General features: G+C 34.8%; 1 protein-coding gene across 1 annotated transcript; it reads left to right on the top strand.

Annotated features, from left to right (window-relative positions):
• Positions 1–831: 831 nt before the first annotated feature.
• On the top strand, positions 832–19,973 carry LOC124206124. Its single transcript, XM_046603791.1, has 12 exons — positions 832–1,204; positions 8,680–8,735; positions 9,429–9,540; positions 9,595–9,745; positions 10,879–11,062; positions 12,667–13,546; positions 14,593–15,114; positions 15,177–15,238; positions 15,848–16,332; positions 16,416–16,579; positions 17,514–18,361; positions 18,842–19,973. The coding sequence occupies exons 2-12, from the start codon at positions 8,700–8,702 to the stop codon at positions 19,205–19,207; spliced, it is 3,810 nt and encodes a 1,269-aa protein (XP_046459747.1). The 5' UTR covers positions 832–1,204; positions 8,680–8,699; the 3' UTR covers positions 19,208–19,973.
• The last annotated feature ends 1,843 nt before the right edge of the window (positions 19,974–21,816 follow it).

The following is a 21,816-nucleotide window of genomic DNA, read 5'->3' as shown; positions in this document are numbered from 1 at the left end:
ATTATTAAAACCTAAAATATTGTGTTTAAGAAAATTTTTAGTTCTTTATAACTTAAGATACACTAAAGCATAACTAAGCTAGTGTAATTTCGAATTTAACATTTGTATATGATGTAAAGTGTTGGGCTAAGCAAACTGGAGTTTTCAGAGTTTTTTTTTTAAATAGATTAGTTATATTGTGGGTCTTTTGTTTAGGCTGCCATCCGAGAAAGACCAGAAAACCCCAAGTAAGAAAAAAGAAATATTCATGGTGTGACATTGTATTAGTCAGAAAGCCAGCACAAAGCTTCATGGAGGGGGGGGGGGGGGGGCCGTTGAAGCAGTTCAAGCAGCAAGTGACAACCACGGTAAAAGCGATCAATACTCATTGGGTCGAGACGCAGGGCATATAAAATCGCGAGAAGGACGACATCTTTTGGTCTGCGCGTGTGTACTTGATAAGCATGCTGATAGACTATGACGTAAAACAACCTTGCTTGCTTGAAACGTAGTTTTCTAACTAGAAAAGCAACGTTTTAATACAAAGGAGACATGCGAAGTCGACACCCTTCGATTCATTCTACATCTCGGTTAACGAAATAGCTGTGCCCCGCTGCGCCCTTTTTCGAAATCAGTTTTGGAGTTTTGGTTCGTTAGCGAAATCCAAGATTAAAGATAAATGACATGATTGAATTGTGAATTCGAATTCGAATGAAGACAAAATAACACGTGGAACATAAAACAGAAAGGAGCTAAACTAATTTTCTGGCGATTATTGATTTTAGTCGGAACAGAGCAGATCTGGCGACAAGCTTGGTTTTTTGACGTTCTTTATCATTATTTTCGTGGAAGAAAAGAATTCGTGTTGAGTAGTGCCAGCTCATGGAGTATAACCATTCTCTACATTAAAAAAAGTGCATGAATAGAGATCGCGTCGTCGCCAAGAGATCCTAGTTCGAAAGAGGTAGAGTAAGGGAGAAGTTGCATCGATTCACGGGTTTGGAAATAACGGCGAATAGGCCGTTGCCGGAGCTCTAGTCATCAGCGTGTGGTATACGAAGGATCGGCGCCACTCTCGAGCGGAGCAGACGAGGGCTGAAGCTTGGCATTGGCGGTATTGCTTTTCATCAGACCTCCGACTGCACGGTTTGTGGCTAAGTGTTAATGTGTTAACCTGTTGCGACGTAAAATTTTTCTGAAGAATTATCCAACAAGGCTTCCCAAGGTAATATTATTCAACGCTTCTTATTCCAACATGTTATCTTTGTGTCCATCATTTTACGTCGGGCCATTTAGTTAGTTCAATTATATACTTTTTGATAACATAATAGTCGTAAAACTCCTTTTAGGTAAAAGTTATTGGTTTTGCATTTTTTGCAAATATCAGCCATTCCAACTTGATGATTCATTTGATTATATCGTATAGGGGGGAGTTTCAATTTAACGATCTCGTTAAACGATGTTCTTTCGACCATAGAGACGATCGATAAAGCTCAACGCTATCTTGTACGCCTGTCTCTAAAAACCATAGTTGGTCATGATGTACCAGTCACATAAGAGAAATTGCTATCGGCTCTATGGAGTGGACATTTCTTGAATAGAAAGTTTCAACGTCTATCGGCGGTCCAAACTTAACAAGTTCTCCTATCGATTTACGGTTAGGCTCAGAAGAACCTCATACGCCATTCTTATGATGTGGACAACTTATTTGATTTTAATCAATAACTACAAAGTTCTTACAATGTAACAGAAATGGCAAAGCATTTCAATCCCAAAAGTTCAATTTGGATTGAAATATGTAGTCTGATTATAATTTAGAGGAAAGTAAAAATAAAACAACAACATTTTGCGGAAATTTAGGCCACTAAAAATACTGTTTTTCCTTTTTGAAAACGGTCAGCTAGTGTTGCTGCACTAAATTCTAAATATACCGTGCTCTCTAACGAGTGGAATGGTCACTTGTTGATTCATACAGCTGTAGAAGATAAACGCGCTACTGCTTCAAAAATATAAATAATTTCCTTTTTAAATTAATGAGACAATAGTAATATAATGAGACACGCAAAAAAACCATAAAATCTACAAAAGAAGTTTTTTTTTACTTGAAATTGTATGATAGTTTACACAGTTAATTCCCGTTAATTCTATTGAAACAAATATTTTTTTAGGTTCCATGCAGAATATTTATTATTTTATGTGGAAGTCATCAGAATGAATACAAAGTCTGTATTCATTATATATTATTAAATATAAACTTTATAAGCAGCACGCATTCGCTTAGAAATGTGATGTTAGAAACAAGTGAAATTTGACCAACTGATTCTCGCAAAAAAGACGTTGAAGGAATCCAAAAATGTAATAGCGATGAAATGGAGAGCACTTCGGGTTACCCGTACAAAAGTTGGTGGGTAAAGTTTTGTATTTCGTTGAATAACGTGTGATGGTTGCTGTACCCCTGCGATCGATATACGTGGTACGCGTAGCAGCTTTGGTGTTTAAAACGGTCTTGTGGTGAATCTTTAAAACAGTGGTGACCAAGCTATACTTAATATTGCTGGCAAGAACTAAGGAAGGTTCAGGTTACCTATCCAGCATCAACAAGTGTTTAAAAATTAGAAATGCTCTGAACTAATCCATAAATTCGAGTTTTTTTTCCTCAAACCACTTTTTGCTTTTTTCCAGCGTTATTTCTTAAAATTTAAATCTATTACCACTGCTTCTATCGTGACAATAATTATATTTTCGGCTATACACCCAGTTAAAAAAAGTTTATGTATACGTATGTATTTTACATGTAAAACTATGTATTAATATGTATATACATTACCTACCTAAAGTTTGGGAACACGTGAGAGAACCTGGGAAAAGGCGATTTTCTCGGCACTCCCAAAATTTCAATTTTCGTTAGAAAAAGACGAAATTTTTAAGGTGGTCATTAGAGTTAGGTTTAGGCAATTTCAATTTATCAATATTCCTCCAATACATATCAATATAAAAATTCCAGATTTTTCGAATAAATAAAACACTAATGAATTTTAAATTTAAAATCCGTTTTTAAATTTTAGCCGTTTTCCCCCTCATTTCCTCTTATGCAGAGTTTTCATATAGTCCCAAATCCGCGCGAACTGTAACAAATAAAGTGAAAAATCTAAGGTGGGAAGAAATTTGCTATTTTTTTAAACTTCCCCTCTAACACTAACGAAAATACAGATTTGAGATAATGTGAAAACTCTGCATGAGAAAAATTGAGGAAAGAAAAGAGCTAAAATTAAAAAAAACGAATTTTTTAATTAAAAATTGGATAGGGTTCTATTGACGCAAAAAATCTGGACTTAAACATGTTCTTGAGCTAACGAAGCTCTATATTTTAAAACCAACCCCATCTACCTAGCTTCACCCATTCACTATTTATGGGCCGCCAAAGTAGCCCGTACGAAACTTTTAGCTTACGTTTTTTACTGTTAGCTAATAACAGCTCACCCGGCGCTAGGCTAAAAAATCAAACCAGCTATAAAGCTGCAATCACCTCGGAATTTTTCAACTTAAAATAATTCCCCTTTTTTAAGCAGATATCAGCTTTTTTTTTTCAAGCTAGGGCGTTTTCTTATCTTGCTTGAAAAAATTAACCTGAAAACCAGCTTGAATTTTCCCCCCTTAATATTTTTCCTAACTGTAAGCTAATTCCAGTATGGAAATTTTAATCTAGGGTTTCGCTCCACTTTTTTTAGCAGATATTCAGCTTTTATTTTCCAAGCTAGGTTGTTTTCTGATCTGGCTTGAAATTATTAACCTTTAAATCAGCTCGAATTTTTTCCCCTTAACATATTTCCTAACTGTTTCAGCTAATTCTAGTATTGAATTTGTAATCTAGGGTTTCGCTTATAATTTGATCGAAATAAATCATGATATTAAAAAAAGGTTAAACAAATGCGGCATGTAGGGTGGTCAGGCACAGACACAAAATAATTAGGCCTACAGATTTTTTTTAATTTACAACCTAAAAACCTACGCATAGTAGGTACGTATAATAGGTATGGGCAAAAGGTGAAATTTAGAAAATATTTTTTTACAATAAAAATGGTTTGTTTTTATGTAAGTTTTTTATTAGTGAAATTAGAGTCTATGTAAATAATTAGGCCTATCGACACAATTATAATAGCATCAAATATTTTTTACTAAACATATATGAGAAGATACCAGATCGGGACAACCACATATATCAAAAGATACCAGATCGGGACAACCAGAAACAGTAAGTAAGTAGGTGCAGCAAAAAACTCTAAATCAGTAAATGGATGGGTGACCCTGCTAACAATGGGAATGCGCGCGGAAAGATCTTTTTCTTCATTAGGTAGCGAGAAAATTTCAAGCTGCCTTCAATCTAAGCTTTATATAGCTAGGAAAATAAAAGCTAAATCTACTCTAAAATTCCCAACATAAAATTTAAAAATTTTGACATGAAAATTTCTAGCTAAAACCACCTAACTTCGTAGCTAATTCTAGCACAGAATTAGCTAAAAGTTTCGTACGGGGCCCTTTTCATTACGGCTCTAACGGGGTGTTCCTAAAATTTTGGCTCGGAATAAAAACAACCCTTCCCCTTATAAAAAATAGTAATAATAAAAAAATTGCCTAATCCTCACAATAACTACCATAAAAAAAATGGGAGCGCCGAGAAAATCGCTTTTCCCCATAAGGTTCTCTAGCGCGTTCCCAAACTTTAGGTAGGTACTGTATACGTAAACAATTTTAAGTAATTAGATGTAGTTAACAGGTAACGTGCCATGTAATTCAAACTACTACATGTAGTTTATCCATGTAAAATATCATGTAGTTCATGAATTACATGTATAGTGAGTGATAAATGTAACATATCCTGTAATTCATGCTATTTCATGCAGCATATAATGAACTTAATGTTGATACCTGTAATGGTACAAGTTCCACATGGCGTACTTCATAAAATTTTATGTAGTATATTAGTATATTACATGCATTTGTGGTACTTCGATATAGAAAATTTGTAGTAAAATTACATGCCACATACGCACAGAAAATTTCAATGTCGGTTGATTTAGTTTCTTCCTTATTAAAGTGGCGCTCGACGGACGGACGTGCGAGATTTCGTTGTTCTGATCCGGTCTGATCCTAATCAAGAAAGCCTCGCGATTTTATCGTACCATCCAGTTGGCTATAGTCAGCCTGGCCTAGTATGTCCACTTAGTCCCAAATCGCCCTGTCTTGACAAAGAAACAGCCCCTGAGATGTGCTTTCTCAAAGCCTCATTTACTGCCAGTTTATTTTTCGTGATTATTTTCTTCCTTTTTCAACCTTCCCGCTCCAGTAATTATCTGACCCACCCTGCTTTATCGTGCAGCCAAGCTGGATCCTTTGTTTGTTTTGTTTTACATATATTTTATTCTAGTCTTCAGTTAAACTGGGTAATCACGTTTTTTTGCCTTTGTAAATAAACTGGTAACATTCGCCTAAGCGAATAAAAACCATTTATAAAAAAGTTATGTAGTAATTAAGCTACTATTAAATTAAGTAATTATTACGGAATTTAAACCGATAGCAACAGACGAGACAGATTACCAGCCCATGCAATTTGTTTCTATATTTATTGATTTCCATTGAAAATGGCATATGTTTTTTTTTCTATTAACGTAAACGTAAAAGAAAGCGGGTTCTGTGGACTTGCGTTAAATTCAACGTTTACGTCAATTTTGTAAAAAAAACTACTTGTCATAACTTAAGCGAATTGTGATTTGTATGTTAGGTTAAGCTCCGATGCAATAAGTTCAAAATTAACTATTGCCACGAGAAATTTCTTGTCAATAACTCAAATGTTACTATTACCACGAAAGGTTAGGTTTTGTCCTCTCTTGTCATGAGAATAATTTTAAATGTGGTTTTTGGTACGAAATACACTGAGCAATATCAAGGTTAGGCGAGGTTACGTTAAATTATAGGTGTAGTTATTCACTATTGGTTTGACCAAAATGATTAGTTTCGACAAAATGATGATTTTCAACGCGTATTAATAGGGGGGAGCGGGCTATTCCGGACAAAATTTTGCAAACTGTGTTATAGTTGACATTTCCTTCAGTGCAAGCTAGTATAAGTATTTGATTTGGTACCAAAATGTAGCCACACTGAGTCCACCACTCAATCAGGCCATAATTGGGGGTTTTGGGGGTTTACAATTTTTGGAAAAGGGTGACGAAGGCATCGCTGGTTTTCAAAAAAGCAAGGGAGATCTATTCCTCTGGCCATTAATTTTTGATTGATTGAATGATTGAGAAAAAAATGGGATCGATGTAAAACTGCTGGGCTTGGTTGGCTATCGATAGTTGGAGTTAAAAAAAAAATTATTGGCCAGAAGAATAGTAGATCTTTCTTTCTTTTTAAAAAATCGGCCGCTAGATGGCGTGGCGAAATGACGTCTGTCAATGGCGAAAATCTTCAGAAAATGACGAAAAATTTTCAAGATTTTCAATTGCCAATATCTCTGCTAATAACCGTTTAAAATAAAAACGGGGCAAGAAGTCTCTGGAGGGGGGCAAAATCTTTCATTCTGAAAAATTAGATTTTTTTTAAAGGTCTGGTTTGCCCGAAAACTGATGTCAAAAATTGGAAAAAACACTACAATTTCTGGGGGGGGGGGTCCCTTAGTTTTTATTAAATAACTTAAAAACTATGCTAACTAGAACATTGCAGATTTCACCATTGAGTTTTCCGTAAAATTCTGCACAAAATGGTTTATACGGGGACTGGCTGCGATGCCTTCGTCACCCTTTTCCAAAAATTGTAAACCCCCCAAACCCCCAATTTTGGCCTCATTGAGTGGTGGACTCAGTGTTAAAAACTTCTTTTTAAAATGTTTTCTAGTAATAAATGGCTTAGTCGCTTAGATATTAACGGTTTAGTTTCACTGAATTTTTGTCCGGTATCGCCCCACCGAAGGGGCTTTTTTGGACAGTTTAAGAATATATATATATTTAAAATAGTTTTACCCAATATTTATTGTGTATAAATATACCAATCAAACCGGAATTTTATTTCTGTTTTGATAGTATAACTTTTGTGGTAGCTTAAAGTAATGGAAATCCACGAAATCAAATGAAATGAAATAAAGTATAGAAAAGTTGGTTTTCCGTTTTTCTGATGCCTTTTCTGCAGTCTGTTTAGCACAACCCGCAATTTTTTGTATGCCGTCCGGAATAACCCCATCAAAATAAGATTGACATTTTCGTTGATTTTGATTGAACGAGAAAACAAACAAACAAAAACTTGGAACACTTTTAAAGATAATTGAATGGGCTTTTCATTGATATATAGTTTAACTAGATTTTGAATTTTTATAATGGTAAAATTCGCGATTAAAGTAAAAAAAAACATAAATTTTTTTGAAAAATCTGATTTTCTTAAATAACTTTAAAAGTAATTATTTTTTTTTACCAAACTTGGGATACCAATACCTCACATGGTTATGCATTAGTTCGTAAAAAACTATTTCCTTCATTGATTTCTAACAGGTCGATAAGGCGGCTATCCGGAATAGCCCCCGTCCGGAATAGCCCCGCTCCCCCTAATCTAACGTTTACAACTTTTAATCGGTATTATCAATATTAAGACAGTAATTGCGTTTCCCGGCACCGGTAATTGTCGAACAGTCAGAATTTTCAATTAATTGTGAAAAGACGGTGTTAAAAAAAAATAGGCCGACTAATCAACAAATTCCCCGACATTTTTCGGCTGATACAGTACCCACCAAACTATTAGGTACACCCCCCTATTTTCAGTGCATTCTTATGGCACTACGTGTCCTAGAAAAAATGCAATAACTCTTGAACCGCTTGGGCTAGATTTTTTTCCTTTTGGCCCTGAGTAGATCTAATGATGATCTACATTTTGTCTACACATGAAATTGTCGTAGGATTAACCCCCACGGCGCTACGGTATCGTTCAGTTTATTAGGTACACCCGTTTTCCCCCATATGCGCCGTGTTAAATACGGCGTTTTCAAAAATTTACAAAAAATACTAAAAGTAAAGCTAAAATTTTTTCTTGGTGCCAAAAGATGCAGAATTCTTCACTCTATACGAATATAAAGAATGATTTACAATAAATTCAACTCAGAGAACCCTTCCCTATACCCTAAAGTTTTGCACTTCAAAATTTGTACTTTTTACTACACACTTCCACTGTCGCCCCCATAGGCATTAGAAATTTCGACAACTTTGAATTTTAATTAATATTTATGGTGATAATTCAACAACTAAAAGCACTGTAACGTTACAGTGCTTTTACTATTATTATTTACTTTTATTTATTACTAAAGTACTAAATCACGTTCTAGCAAAATAGTTAAACTAGTAATTAATTTTTGGCCAGCAGAGTTTCTTTTAGGCAAGAGTTGTGATGACTGATAAACAACATGAAATTTGAGAACGATTGTTCTGATTGATCGTAGCTTTAAATGACAAAAAATACGTAAAAACTACATTTTTCCCGACAAAAAAGACAAAAACGCACAGTCTATGCTATACCCCCCATAATCTTAGAATGTTTAAGTCCTACGTATTTACCCTTTACTCGGCAATTACATCGTAGGCCTACTGTAACAATTCCTTGCTACTTTATAACATATATTTATTATATTTTTAAAAATGTCTATCTTTTTATTTTATTATACAGCACAAGGGAAGGATTCTCTGATGTTGCCAAATAACGTCGTTTCGTTCATGAAAAAGGTAGGCATCGTTACATGGTTAATCTGTGTGCAATTGTTAAAAGACATGTGAAAAAGAGAAAAACAGAAAGTCGGGTTTGAGTGATGTTTCAACCTATGCAATGAAAAAAATTTTCAGAATCCCAGATCTTTAATATAGCATTTTCTAGAGCAAGCAGGAAAAAAGATGTATATATGCTGCGGGATTTGACACTCCGGTTGATTAAAAATACGTTTAAATATGTTTAAATAGCCTCTGTCAATTGTATTAAAAGATACGAATCTCAGCAGTTGGAGTGTTTAATAATATCACGGAAAAGAGAAGTACGAACAAATCGGCTTTAAACGCAAAATTAATCTTTAAAATAATAAAAGAAGCTGTTTTATGTAATAAAAATGTTTCAACACAGCTTGATCATTTGTCTTGCATTTTAATCAAAATTAACTAATTATAAAACTAAAAATAAAATTCCACGGATTCATTACCAATTCAAATTATTGTTTAAAGTAGGCAATATCAATAGACTGATTCTAGAACATCGTGCTGGCATTTGGTAAATTTTCATTTTAAAAAATCCCAAAAGGTCACAACAATATTGGCCAACTAATCAAAACGTGATTTTAGAGAGGAGTAAATTTTTTTGTTTCCAAAGGGAACCCAATAATGGCGTGCAACACCTAATTCCAAATTTAACATAGAATATTGTTTACACAGATGGTGAAGAATCCGGATACTGGTCAACAAGATAACACTATGGTTTCTACAAATAAGTTAACACGGTTAAAACAAACATTGACGATTGGATTTCAACAAGCCCAAGATTCTGGTATGATTATCAATAATTTGAATAATTGAATCTTTTAACAATACATATTTTTAGTGGCAAAGTTTTCACCGAAAAGCATCAACGTTGGAACAGCCGATAATACAAGCCATCAGATGAATAGTAAAGAACTCCATAACGGTATTACTACTTTTGTATCTGCCGATCCTTTAGACAAAGACGCTTTGAATCCACAACCTGCCTTGTTGTAAGTATGCATTATTTTTAATTCTTCTTCAGCATGTAAAAATCAGCACAATTTTGAATTCCGATGGATGCCAATCTTTAATCATTTTCGTCAAGTACAATGGATGGAAGTGTGAATTGTTTAATTTTTCACATACATTACATAAGTAAACACACAGATACTATTTCAAATTTTGGTCACTGACGAAATAGGGATCCAAATTTCTGCCTTTTGCATTCATATGCTTTCCTTAGCATAGCCTTGTTCTCGAGAAAAAGACAATATTAATAATAAAATCATCTGCTTGGCTTCCTTTAATTTCGTTTCCATCTTCTTTCCTTTTACCTTTTTTACATTCCACGTAATTTTTTATGTTGGTTTAATTCCATGAATGAAGGGGGCAGTTCCTTATGTCGCTGTAGTTGCACCAGGATTAGAACCTGGGGTCGACGAAGTACCATGGCATGAAGGCGAAGCTTTGCAATGGTTAACATATAAAACAATGAATATTATAATCGTCTACTAAGAATTGAACCCAGATCGTCGATTTGCCATGCTAGTGATATAAAAATAAAGACACTCGTAGCTATTTTTATATCGGGAGGTATATATAGTAATTTTACTTCATTGAGTTTTGTCGGGAAAAGAAAAAAGGATTCCATTTAAATTGACAAAGTTTGGAAGAGAAGCCAAAATCCAACAATAAGGTGGACCATATCTGCGAGAGAAGGAGAATAAAAAACGACGCTCATTACTTTTGAAAACGAGTTACGATTAAAAACACATAAGAGCCCCCTTAATGGGGCATCTTATATATAACTCTGCAACCGGGCCTGTTTGCACGTCTTAGGCACTGTACTGGGATGAAACTGGGGTCTGCTTGGGGTTTTAAGGTGAGCTTTAAGACTCACGCACATTATACAAATCTGTATGTATGGTTTAAGTTAAATCAGAAAATGAGTGATGTAAGTAATAATGGAGTGAGATAAGTTTGTGATAGGTAACTTGTTGGCAATTTTTGTTGTCATAAATGTTTAAGCATGAAAAAGAGATATGGTTTTTCTCAAATAGAAGCTTGCTTCCTAAAAAAACACAGTTAAAGAAAATTTATTTATGTATTAACGTTTTTGATTTTATTGATTCAAATAACACAGAGATATCGCTGTCAGGACCAAAAGTTGTTCGGGGCCACCAAATCGGTTAACGTCTTGTCGAGTCTGCGTCCGAAGTTTATCGATCGGAAACAGCGATGTCAGTTACAGGTTATGTTCACAATGTAATCTGAAGGTCTGCGAGGATTGCGCTTCCTATTCGGATATAGATAACGACATTGAGAAGGTAATTGTTTTTTTTTCATTACAAATATAAGTTTGCATCAGGGTAAAAAGAATAATGTAAGATTTTGAAAATATCAACATCTTAACTTTTCTCAATACTGTTTGGGATATCAAATCTTTTCTCTGAATATCTATAAAAAAGAAATAGGAAAATGTTTATAATTTTAGACTTTTTTTGCTGTTGCCTTTTCGGATGCTGGGTAAAAATAACTTTGATTAGATCTTTTTATTACATCATTGTTCGTTTAATGGTTAAAACGAACGTTATGCTACAACGTTTTATCCCTCAACTATATCTCTAATAGTTTAATATTAACTTTACATTGCGATGGTGGCATCATGAATTTATTATTAATATGGAACACCACGTTGTTTTTAGACTTTCATTTGAATCACATTAAACAAATTTTCCAAAATATTTTGTGCGTATATTTGAAAATGTGATTTGATGGATTTGAACCAATGACTAAAAACTACGGCTGGTACAACCGCCGTGGTAAGTCCTATTCCAAAAATTATATATTTTAATATCGACATGTCGTGTGTAGTAACATCAAAACTGTTGAACGTATACGAAATTGTCTTTTTCCTTCATTTTCTCAGCTTTCAAAATTGTTTTTTTTTCATTTTTAATGTGAAAATCTTTTTTTGCCCCGAATAAGAAATAATTGGGCCTTTCCTGAATTAAGAAATTTAACCTAGTTTATTGTCCAAGAATATAAATTTTTTGCGTCAAAAATTACATTTTGAATAATATGACATGCATGGGCTTATCAATATTTACGAACAATATAATAATAGCAAAAAAAAGATAAAAGATTTAAAAAGTAAATTTAACAATTCATCAAAAAATATTCTCTTTTCTTCTTGAAATTGTGAATTGATGAGTTGTTTTCACACGAGAAATGAAACTGTTACAAATTTTATGTTAAAGTCATCCTAGGTAACAGCTCTAGAAGTTATTGGTCTTGGGTGGAGCAAATAGATTTTCACAACAAAATGTTTGAAGTATGTGGAAATCACATTGATCCGAAAAATTTTCACACGGAAATGCACTAAAATTGATCGCTGTCTATTCTTTATGAATTTTCATGGAACATTTAAAACATGCCATAAAAAGGTCATGTTCATGTCATCATCTCCAGTTTATTGTGTTGGAAATAATTTCAATTTCGTCAATCCAATTTAATTTTTTAATTTCTATAGTTTTTACGAAATCACCACTAAAATTAGTGTCATGAAGCATCACAGCCAGTCATAATAAAAAAAGTTTTTGTAGGGGCATGTGGCAATTTTTTATTCACACTATCGTTACCTTATTGAAATATCAATCCAGAATTTTTCACATGCAATCATACAATTTAAAATTTTTCGGCTTAAGCAACAGTTGTGTGGAATGCAACTAGTTTTTCTTCGTGGAAATGCCTTGCTTAAACCAATAATATGTTATGTTACGTTTAAAAAAGCTCTAGTGTACCCCATACTGTTAAGAAGCTACACACTTATAGTATTCATGTATGTATTCATGTATTAGCAAACAGCTGAATATTTTTATTTGATTTCACATTGTTAATTTTGTTTGTTTATGGTGCGTGTCTTGGGAAGACCTTTTGGCGCTGTAGTGTTTGCCGCAGAAGAAACCATGGAACTGCCTCCCCAATGTTGTCAATTCAGGGAATTGAAGGTACAGGCGTTGCACGCCAACAGTCAACCACTATGGCTCATCGATGGAGTGAGGAGAAGAACAATTCTCATTCAATGTCAAACGATGACTACAACAAAAGATCCAAAGTACTCGGCACTAATATAACGCCAGGGTCAGCACCAGTTTCTCGACGTGAACGACGAAGTACTTCAGGAGAAAGTGGTGTTTCTTCTGACCAGAAATACTTAACGAACGTCCCTCCTATGATTCAAGTGGAATCAAATAAATATGGTCACGGAAAGAGCATGGAACAAATTCATATTACGAATGGTAGAGGAAATGAACAAAGAATTTCTGATAGAAGTCCCAATCGACTGAATCAGCCACGTGAGATTGTTAGGTCAATTTCGGCCTCAGAAAGCTCCCCAGAAGAAATGACAGAAACGAAGAAACAGTATGAACGTGAAGTCGGCAGCATCAATTCAAGGAGAAGTGCATCTGACATATACTTTACTGAATCATCGTCGCGCCGCTCTTCTTGTCGGAGATCATTTCAGAATCAAACTCGCGACCAGACCGTTTACTTGTCAGCAGACGATGCGAGCCTCAGTCGTTTGAATCCACAGCGACGTTACAGTTCAGAAAGCTCAGATGCTAGTGATACTAGCGGTACTTCAGGAACACAGCGTCGGACTTCACAAGAAGAAACTGAAGAAGTTGGGTGTTATCGTGCTTCATTGCTTCCTTCAACACGTCGTCGCCTGTCATTTCGCAGTAATCGCACGTGTCACTTTTATGATTTTGATGGAACTGACGGCCGCGATACCGAAGAACAATCTCGTAAGTAAAATTTTTAACAGTCCTATTTTTCATCGTTATGATCATTATGATTTAGCAAAAGACACCTACCAGATATTTGAGAACGCACGAAAAAAGCATGTATAAAGGCGATTTTTGCGGCGTTCTAATTTTTGACCGAGGTCAACGATTTTTTTACAAGTAGATTTTTTGCAAAGACGAGAGTTGCAATAAATAAAACAGTTTAGGAAAACGTTGTAGAATCTTATTGGAAATTGGTTACATTGTTGGTCTATAAATAAAGAAAAAACGATCTTACAAAAAAAGTTGCAAAATACTGAACTTCGTTAGCTCTATAATATAGTTTATTTTCAAATTTTTCGAAAAAAATTCATTAATTAAATTGAAAAATGAATTAATAAATTTTTTTCCATTCTACCTGTCTATCCCATCCCACGATTTCTAAATTGCGTTTTTTTTGAGGATGGGTAAATATCCACGACTTACATCAAGACTACAGTATATCCGCCTCTCTTAGTTTCGTTCATGTTTTTCCTGATTAGCCTCGTTAGATTTACAGCAAGTTTGCGTTTTTAGTTAGTTATAGGAAATAACAACTGACCCGGGAACACTTTTTTGTTCAAATGCATTAAAGTTTTTTCTCTACGTTTGAGACCACTTAAAATGTTGCTTGCCGGATACCTCGATGAACCTTTTTAGGGACTTCTAACTAGTGGGTTACGTAATTACGTGACGAAGCACAGATGCAATTGGATTGTATTACACACTTAGATGGAACGGTACATGAAGTTATAGTGTAAAGCGTAGTAAGTAAGTCCCCCTCAGCCTAGGTAGACTGGCTTATATACTGGGGGTCTCTTGTGTGACCTTGTAGACTCTTACCGGAAGTTGGTTACAGTCACAGTCTGCTTAGATGTGATTTAATACCCTATGTGTACATTTATCACATGTTCTTTAGAAAGTGCGTGTAGCAACTTTTACAGACTATATTGTAATAATTATTTTGTTGTTTGGTTTGTAAACCTAGTTCCATAATATAATTAGAACATTCTGTTTATTCTTTTTAGCGGAAGCAATTGTAACTTCTCCAACGGCAAATGTCAGTGTTAATAGATCATCACGTCGCTCATGCTCGGATATACCTCAGCTAAGCAGCAACAGCAAGGAACTTGTTACTATGGTTTCAGCAACAAGTAATCATCATGGGTTACAGTCACCCCGTGTGTCTGATATGTACGAAGGTGTAACTGACGAGCGAAAAGTGTTGAACCGAAAGGTTTCGACCCAATTAAGTGATCCACCAATGATCCGTAATAGGTCACAGTCCCCTCGCCCGTCAATTGCGTCCAGTCGCAGTGCATCAGATCACAGATCGATTGAACGAGAGGCTATTCGTATCGTAATTGATGACGTTGACTGTCCACTTAATTGTCAGGCAGTACCTCAAACAACGCACGAAAAAACTTCATCAACTCTTACCGTATGTTTACTCCGTGATTCAAATTTTACTGGACAGGGTTTTACGGCGGGTTTTGGTTTGTCATTAATGATCAAATCAAATGTTGTCATCAATAGAATCGATTCCAATGGTTAGTATTTATGCCTAGCTTTTCCTGTTTAGTGTCAAATAATGCTATTGTAAACAATTTAGGACCAGCTGACCGCGCAGGACTTCGATGCGGCGATATTGTTCTTTCGTGGGATGGCGTCCAAGTATAGTATTTTTAATAATATAATATCTTTTAACTGTAAAAAGTACCCAAACAAAGTTGGGGAACAAAGGGATCGTTTACACGTTTAGTATGGCGTCTAACATGTACCAATAAGATAAAAGAAAAGAAAATTCTATATGCAAAACTATAGAAATACAGTTTGGAAACACCGCTGTTTTACTTGCATGCTCGCGGGTAAAACTGTGTCATATGAAAATTAGCTCTTTTCTTTCATTGACGCACGGAGGAGATTCTGGCCTGAGGGAAGAATAAAAGAAAATCACCACACCTCATTGGTCTTCTTATTCTTTTCCTTCTATTATTTTCTCGGGACAGGACCAGTACAATGCACCACGTAAACTGGGATGTCGTCTGTCATTTGTGCGAGTTTAAAGTAAAAATTATGAAAAGTAAATTATTCACTATGTTTTTCAAAAAAATAGTTTAACCAGCAATCATAACAAATAAAATATTTAAGATATGGTATTAGGAATTGCGCAGTTCACATTTTCGAAAAATCTTCATACTTGTACTGTATCTGATACATGGTGATTGTTTTACCTAAAAATCAAGAATTTAATAATATCATAATTTTAAACAAAATATACAGCTTGTAGGTTGGAACTTTGGATTTGAGGACATTGAACAAGAGCTGCAGCACAGTGGAGACAGCATACACATACAAGTATTACGCGATTCCTTCATCGAAGAATTTTCGATACCACATCCAAAACAATCCATCACCTACGAACAACACGAACAATCGTCAACGCGACCCAATAAACTTACAACAAACCCTATAGTTCTTGATGTGGTATCATCAGGTCGGTCTACACCTCCTTCACCTACACGTCGCCGCCTTCCTAGGGCACCAACAGGAATAGCAAGGGCTAGCACGGATTCACTCATTTCCTTTGATTACCGAGTTCAGTTGCAGTTTAATTGCAGCATTGAGCGGAACGGTAACGTGTGTATGGTGATCACTGTTATCGAAGCTGAAAAGTCAATTACAACTATAAAACAGTCACATGATATGGAGGAAAGCAATGAGGAAAATGAGATTTTGTGGATCAAGATGGTTCTTTCATTGCCAAGGTAAAAAAATTACTGTAGTGAATCATTTTTAATCTTTAAAAAACCACCTCACCCAAATAATTAATAACGTTGTTTTGTTAAAGTGGGGCAAGCAGAAAATTTGTGACAGACAGGGTGCAGTCTTCGTACGGTTTACGATGGAACTCTTTCTTCACATGTTCCGATCTGACGGCTGAAGATATTTCACGGTCACAATTACGTATGTCACTTTGGGCCGACTATTGTCAAAAGGGAGAAACAAAAATCGGTGAGAATCTAATTTAATTTATGTTTAAGAGCCTATTGAACAAATATATGGGTATTATAGTGCATAACTTCTGCTTGTTGAGCAAAGTTCAAAGAATTTTATGTAGTAATTCGCTTCTAGCATTAACGTTAATTTTGTGGAATTTTAAGAAAAAGAAAAAGGAGTCATTTTAGTGTGAAATTACTACTTGAAGATGTAGTTTAAATTGAATTGTCCCGACAGATTTTTATCATATATATTCTTTTAGCCTAAGTTTCTAAGGATTTACAATATAGTGGTCAAATGCAAAGCGAAGGATTTTTTAAAGAGAATTTTATTCAGTACTGAGCAATCCTAAAGTAAATGACAGAATCAGACTTCCACAAAATCTTCCTATTGGATTTTGATTACTAGAGGACCAAGGTTTAGATCAATAAAATATTTTCTATTATTTATCCCAGTTTTTGAATGCGATACAAAGACCTTGTTTATTTGAAAAAAAATTCATTTCTGTACATGTATTGAACGGGAGAGAGTATTGTCATTCCACGATCACCAGAAAATCTGTACACATAAAATCAGTAGAGAGACAAATGAGTCCCATTTCAAAAAATTAAATTAAATAATTCTTCATAAAAAGTTGTCTACTATTCTGGTCTACTTCAGTAAAGGATTTATTGTGGAAAAAATGAACTCAAAAAAATATATTACATTCACTAAGAACTTGACTAAAATAAAAAAGCTTTATATAGTTGAGTGATTGAGTAACCACGCAGCTTTTAATATAAAAAATAGTAATCCTAATATAGGAAAAATATACGACAAATTGTAACAGTGATTCATAATTGATACTAACCGCTCGAAAGAATCATAAAAAATAACAAGAAATTTTTGCGATTGCATGAAGTGTTAAAATGTAATATTACCTGAATTGAGTTCTTCCATTTCCATTTAGCTGAGGCAAATCTAGAATTCCAAAACATCACAATGGATGGCAGACCAACATGGTTTCTTCTCCGCCAGTGTGACACGGCACTATTTACATCTCGACGTCTGTGTAAGGCCATGTCCTATGATAAAACAAATCAACAGCCGATCTACAACCTGAGTCGTAACAGTTCTGAGTTAAGTGTTGATAATGGCAGTCAATCACCGACATCGTCGCATCAAACAACTCCTACCCCTCCAAGCACAAGTTTGCCCCGATCTCGTTCTGCTGAAATATGTCAACTTCTCCTTCAACCGGAAGCCCCAGGTTGGTCAATGTCTGGATTGTCAGCACCAGCATCACTTGCACCATCCCGACGTGGTTCTTCTTATAATTGTGACGAGGAATTGCAAGTACCAAGTTCATCTCCTTCGTCACGCCGTGGATCATCTGTATTTAATGATGAGAATGAAATGACCAACATAGAGAAAGTTCACCAGAAACTTTCACCTTCAATTGCACAACATGTAGACCAGTCAGCTATTCAACATAATAGATTACCGATCTCCCAATGGCGAAGTCAAAGTTTCCGAACAGAAACAAAGCACAATCAACATCTTTCCCAAAATTTGACTTCCAAGCGAGCTGATAGAATTCATAATAGTTCTGCTCTGGAATTTGGTTTTGGACAAATTCTTCCAGGTCAAGCGATGTTGGACAGAGAAACAACCATCCTAAAAACAAATTTTGAATCATGTGGCCAGATAAAACTGGGATTAATTCTCACCCAAAAGGAATTAGAAGTTGAAGTCATCTCAGTTCGCAACTTGCCCGTTGTGGGGAAAAATGGAATCCAGCCAGATACATATGTTAAGGTAAAATAAAAATTCATTTAAGAAAATAAACATAGAATTTTCTGTTAATAATTAGAAAGTTTGATAAAAAATAAAACATGTAGTAAAAAAACATTTTTTAAAGATATTAAATGTCAAAGAAATTGTTTTTGATTTCTAATCTTCCTCTAAATTTAAGCTCTGATAATTCGAAAGGTTTTTCTTCGCAGATATAATGAATGTTGAATTTCTTTAATACTACTAAACTGGACCTCGTATCGTAATAGTTTAAGAGATCTTAATTAGAAATTAACGGTGGGTATAGCCCAAAAATTATTTTAAAATATTATGGAGAAAAAAATCGAAAAACTTTATCCCTTAAACGATTTAAGTGGTTTCAAAAATTATATAAAATATTAAAAAAAGCACCGTTACTTTTATCACTTTGTTTCAGAAGTCAATAATGAGAGAAAGTCAAAATTGGATATTAAATCTACTAAATAATTGTTCAATTTCTTGTAGGTAACAATTTGTGACGCCAAAAGAAATTTTAATTCAAGAAAAACAAGAACAATGAGACAGACTTGTCATCCAGAATTCCACCAGACGTTACTTTTTGACACATGCAATGATAAAAATGCTACTGTTGTAGTAGAAATACGACTTAAAGAAGAAATTAGCACTGGGAAATCTATTTGCGGTTCTCCAGCTCTTTCACCCACACACAGCGCCACAAATGTATCATCACAGGACTTACCAACGTTGGGATTAGTTCACATAGCACTGAATCGTTTGACATTGTCGACATTAACCATATCTTGGTATCGGCTAATCCCAACCTATATGGTAAATTCAACCAATATTTTTCAATCGGATGTTTCACCGTAACGTACAAGATATTTTAGCATTTCTTTTTGTTTGATGGCAAAATGGTCCTTTTTTTAAGTTCTGTTTCAACTATGATGTTCTTTATTACATGAAATTGTTTTCTACCTATTATGGATGACTAGCACTAATTACAAAAATCCCTGACGGATGTTTTGGAAGTTACTCCGAGAGAACAAAAGAAATTGAAATGATCCAAAATTTAATTTTTATTTGTTTACCCAAACTGATTTAACACAATTTTATATTTAAAAATTTCACCCAGAAAGAAGTTACGTTTCAAATTGAAGTTTTTGAAATATCCTACTACTATTTACATAAATTATCTTAAGTTATCCACTTTTTTCATTACGTTTTCGTAAACGTCCCCTGTTTTGGTTATGTATGATTTGGTAAAACGAAAAGGAATTATGTTTTCATTTCCCCTGAAATCCAAAATGAACTGGTTTCCGAATCTCCGTCTTTTAATTAATGCTATTGATTGAAAAATTGCTTGTTTATCTATTCACTTTCAAAATAAGTTCTATCGAGATCAGTTTACGTATCGTGACCTACCCTAAATTTATTTAGTTTTATGTGGTTTCAAGAACCTCTCTAAAAATATATTGAACTTAAAATTGTTTATTGGCTTTCAATTTATGCTTAATGTATTGTTGCCTGGGTGTAAAGTATCTATTCCTCTTTGTCAGCCTTGTAAACGATAATCTCACTTATACAATACATTGTTAAGTCACGTGTAAAAAATTTAATAAAACGTACTGGTTAAAAATAGCTTTTCGAAAACCTAATGATTTATTATCACTCACATCTGGTACATGAATACGTCAAGTTGTTGAATCATTCTTGAAATACAGGCTTTGGCCCAGGTTCCAGATATGGTGCAATGGTTTTCATCAAACCTCCTTCTTTTCAGCATTTATTTTCTTGGCATTTAGCTCTTGGGTACAAATCCCAAGAGACAAACTTCACCTGAATTGAAAAAGATCGAGGTAGTCAGCAGGGAGCTGATCTTTACAATAGTTTTTTGTCTATTTCTCGTTCTACTTAATTTTAACCAGAAATTTGTAGATTTACACCTAAATATCTCCTTGACATAAAGAATGACATAATTATGAAATATTTTGAGCTCCAAAAAAAGATCGAAAACGTTTCTCAAATTTTTTAATAAACCAAGTACAAATAAAGAGCAAAGATATTGTCGATAACGTTGACAATAGACGGAGAGATGGACACAGCGAACCTGCTCGTTTCTACTACGAGAGAGGCCAAAAATAAGAGAAATTCTCTATTTTCTCATGAAAACGTGCCTAGTCAACAGACATTCTCCCTATCATAGTACTACTGTAATATGGTGAACTGAAAAATTCCTGGAATTATTGAAATTACGAACAAATAATTTTGTTTCCTTCATTCTTTTGACACCAAGTTGAACTTACGGAAAAATTTCTTAAGAACAATTCGACTCCAGGATAAGTTGGCACGGTTGAAAGTCAAAGGCTAAACCATCATTCTGTCGGACTAACACCGTAACTGGGCCACCAGCACCTGTGTTTGGAGTTTCTTTAATGTTTTCCAGTGACGATTACGATTGACCTGGGGTTTGCTTTTTGTTGAAGTTTTCTAAAAGTACCGGATGGGTTAGTCGGCTCGACTGGACTCTAGAGGCTTTGGCATAGGACTATCTGATGGGCTGGCCAAGGTTACCAACCTTGGCCCTATCTGTACCAACCTGGACTCTATCTGAACGAAGAACACTGCAATGTAGAAAACTGACTGATAGTGGCGTTGATGAACGACTACTTTGCATTCATTGAACTGATTCCAGCTGAAACGACCTGGGTTTGTTGAAGTCGGTTGTACCAACAAGGACCAACTTGAAAATTACAGAATTATACAAGGCAGCCGTTGATGATGTAACATATATAGCTAATAGAGTTTCTAGTTTCGTCTTTATTATATCCAAGAGACATTAAGAATCATTTATCTTCGCGGGGGGAACAATAGTAGTACAATACCCATAGCTTTCAATGATTTATAATATGTTAGATTATGGTGTAGTGGGTGGAATACTCAGTATTACACCCCTTTGTTATTATTGAATGATTCCAAGAATTCTGTTGATACCAATTGATGCCACAATCACAAAAATGTATTTTGGGAAAAATAAAAAATAGGATTCCGGGGTGGAAGGTTCAAACTCACTGTTGGTCACAAAACGTTAAAAGTAAAACTATTGAGAAATCGTTTAAGAGAACCATATGCAATGCAAAGTGTTCTTTTCCCTCTTTAGGGTCTGTCACTTTGAACTTTCTATGGGTGGGTAAATTGGATTTCCAAAATACATTCTTGGGACGTCAATTAAGTCAGGGAGTGAGTCAGCCCGGCATAATGTAAAATATTAGCAGAAGTTATAAGACTAAACTAAATTTCTTGTTTTTTAGCACATCTTTCATTTTCAAGTTTTGCAACTTCAATGGTGTCATATAAGCACCCCTTTCTTCACCCTATATTCTTTCCTTGGGCTGACTGCTAAACTGAGAGAACCAAAACTTCCCAAAGTCACTGAATAGTGATTGCACAATTACCGGTATACCTTGAACCACACAGTCAAC

Source organism: Daphnia pulex, chromosome 10, assembly GCF_021134715.1.
Source record: "Daphnia pulex isolate KAP4 chromosome 10, ASM2113471v1".
Classification (NCBI taxonomy): domain Eukaryota; kingdom Metazoa; phylum Arthropoda; class Branchiopoda; order Diplostraca; family Daphniidae; genus Daphnia; species Daphnia pulex.
Note: the sequence above shows the minus strand (reverse complement) of the source record. Positions and strands in the feature narration are given on the sequence as shown.

Excerpts from the sequence above, each read along its gene's own strand:
- LOC124206124 (XM_046603791.1), top strand. The coding sequence starts at position 8,700 with ATGTTGCCAAATAACGTCGTTTCGTTCATGAAAAAG. Across the intron at positions 9,746-10,878 it reads AATCCACAACCTGCCTTGTT|AGATATCGCTGTCAGGACCA; the intron begins GTAAGTATGCAT and ends CAAATAACACAG. Across the intron at positions 15,239-15,847 it reads TTTCGTGGGATGGCGTCCAA|CTTGTAGGTTGGAACTTTGG; the intron begins GTATAGTATTTT and ends CAAAATATACAG.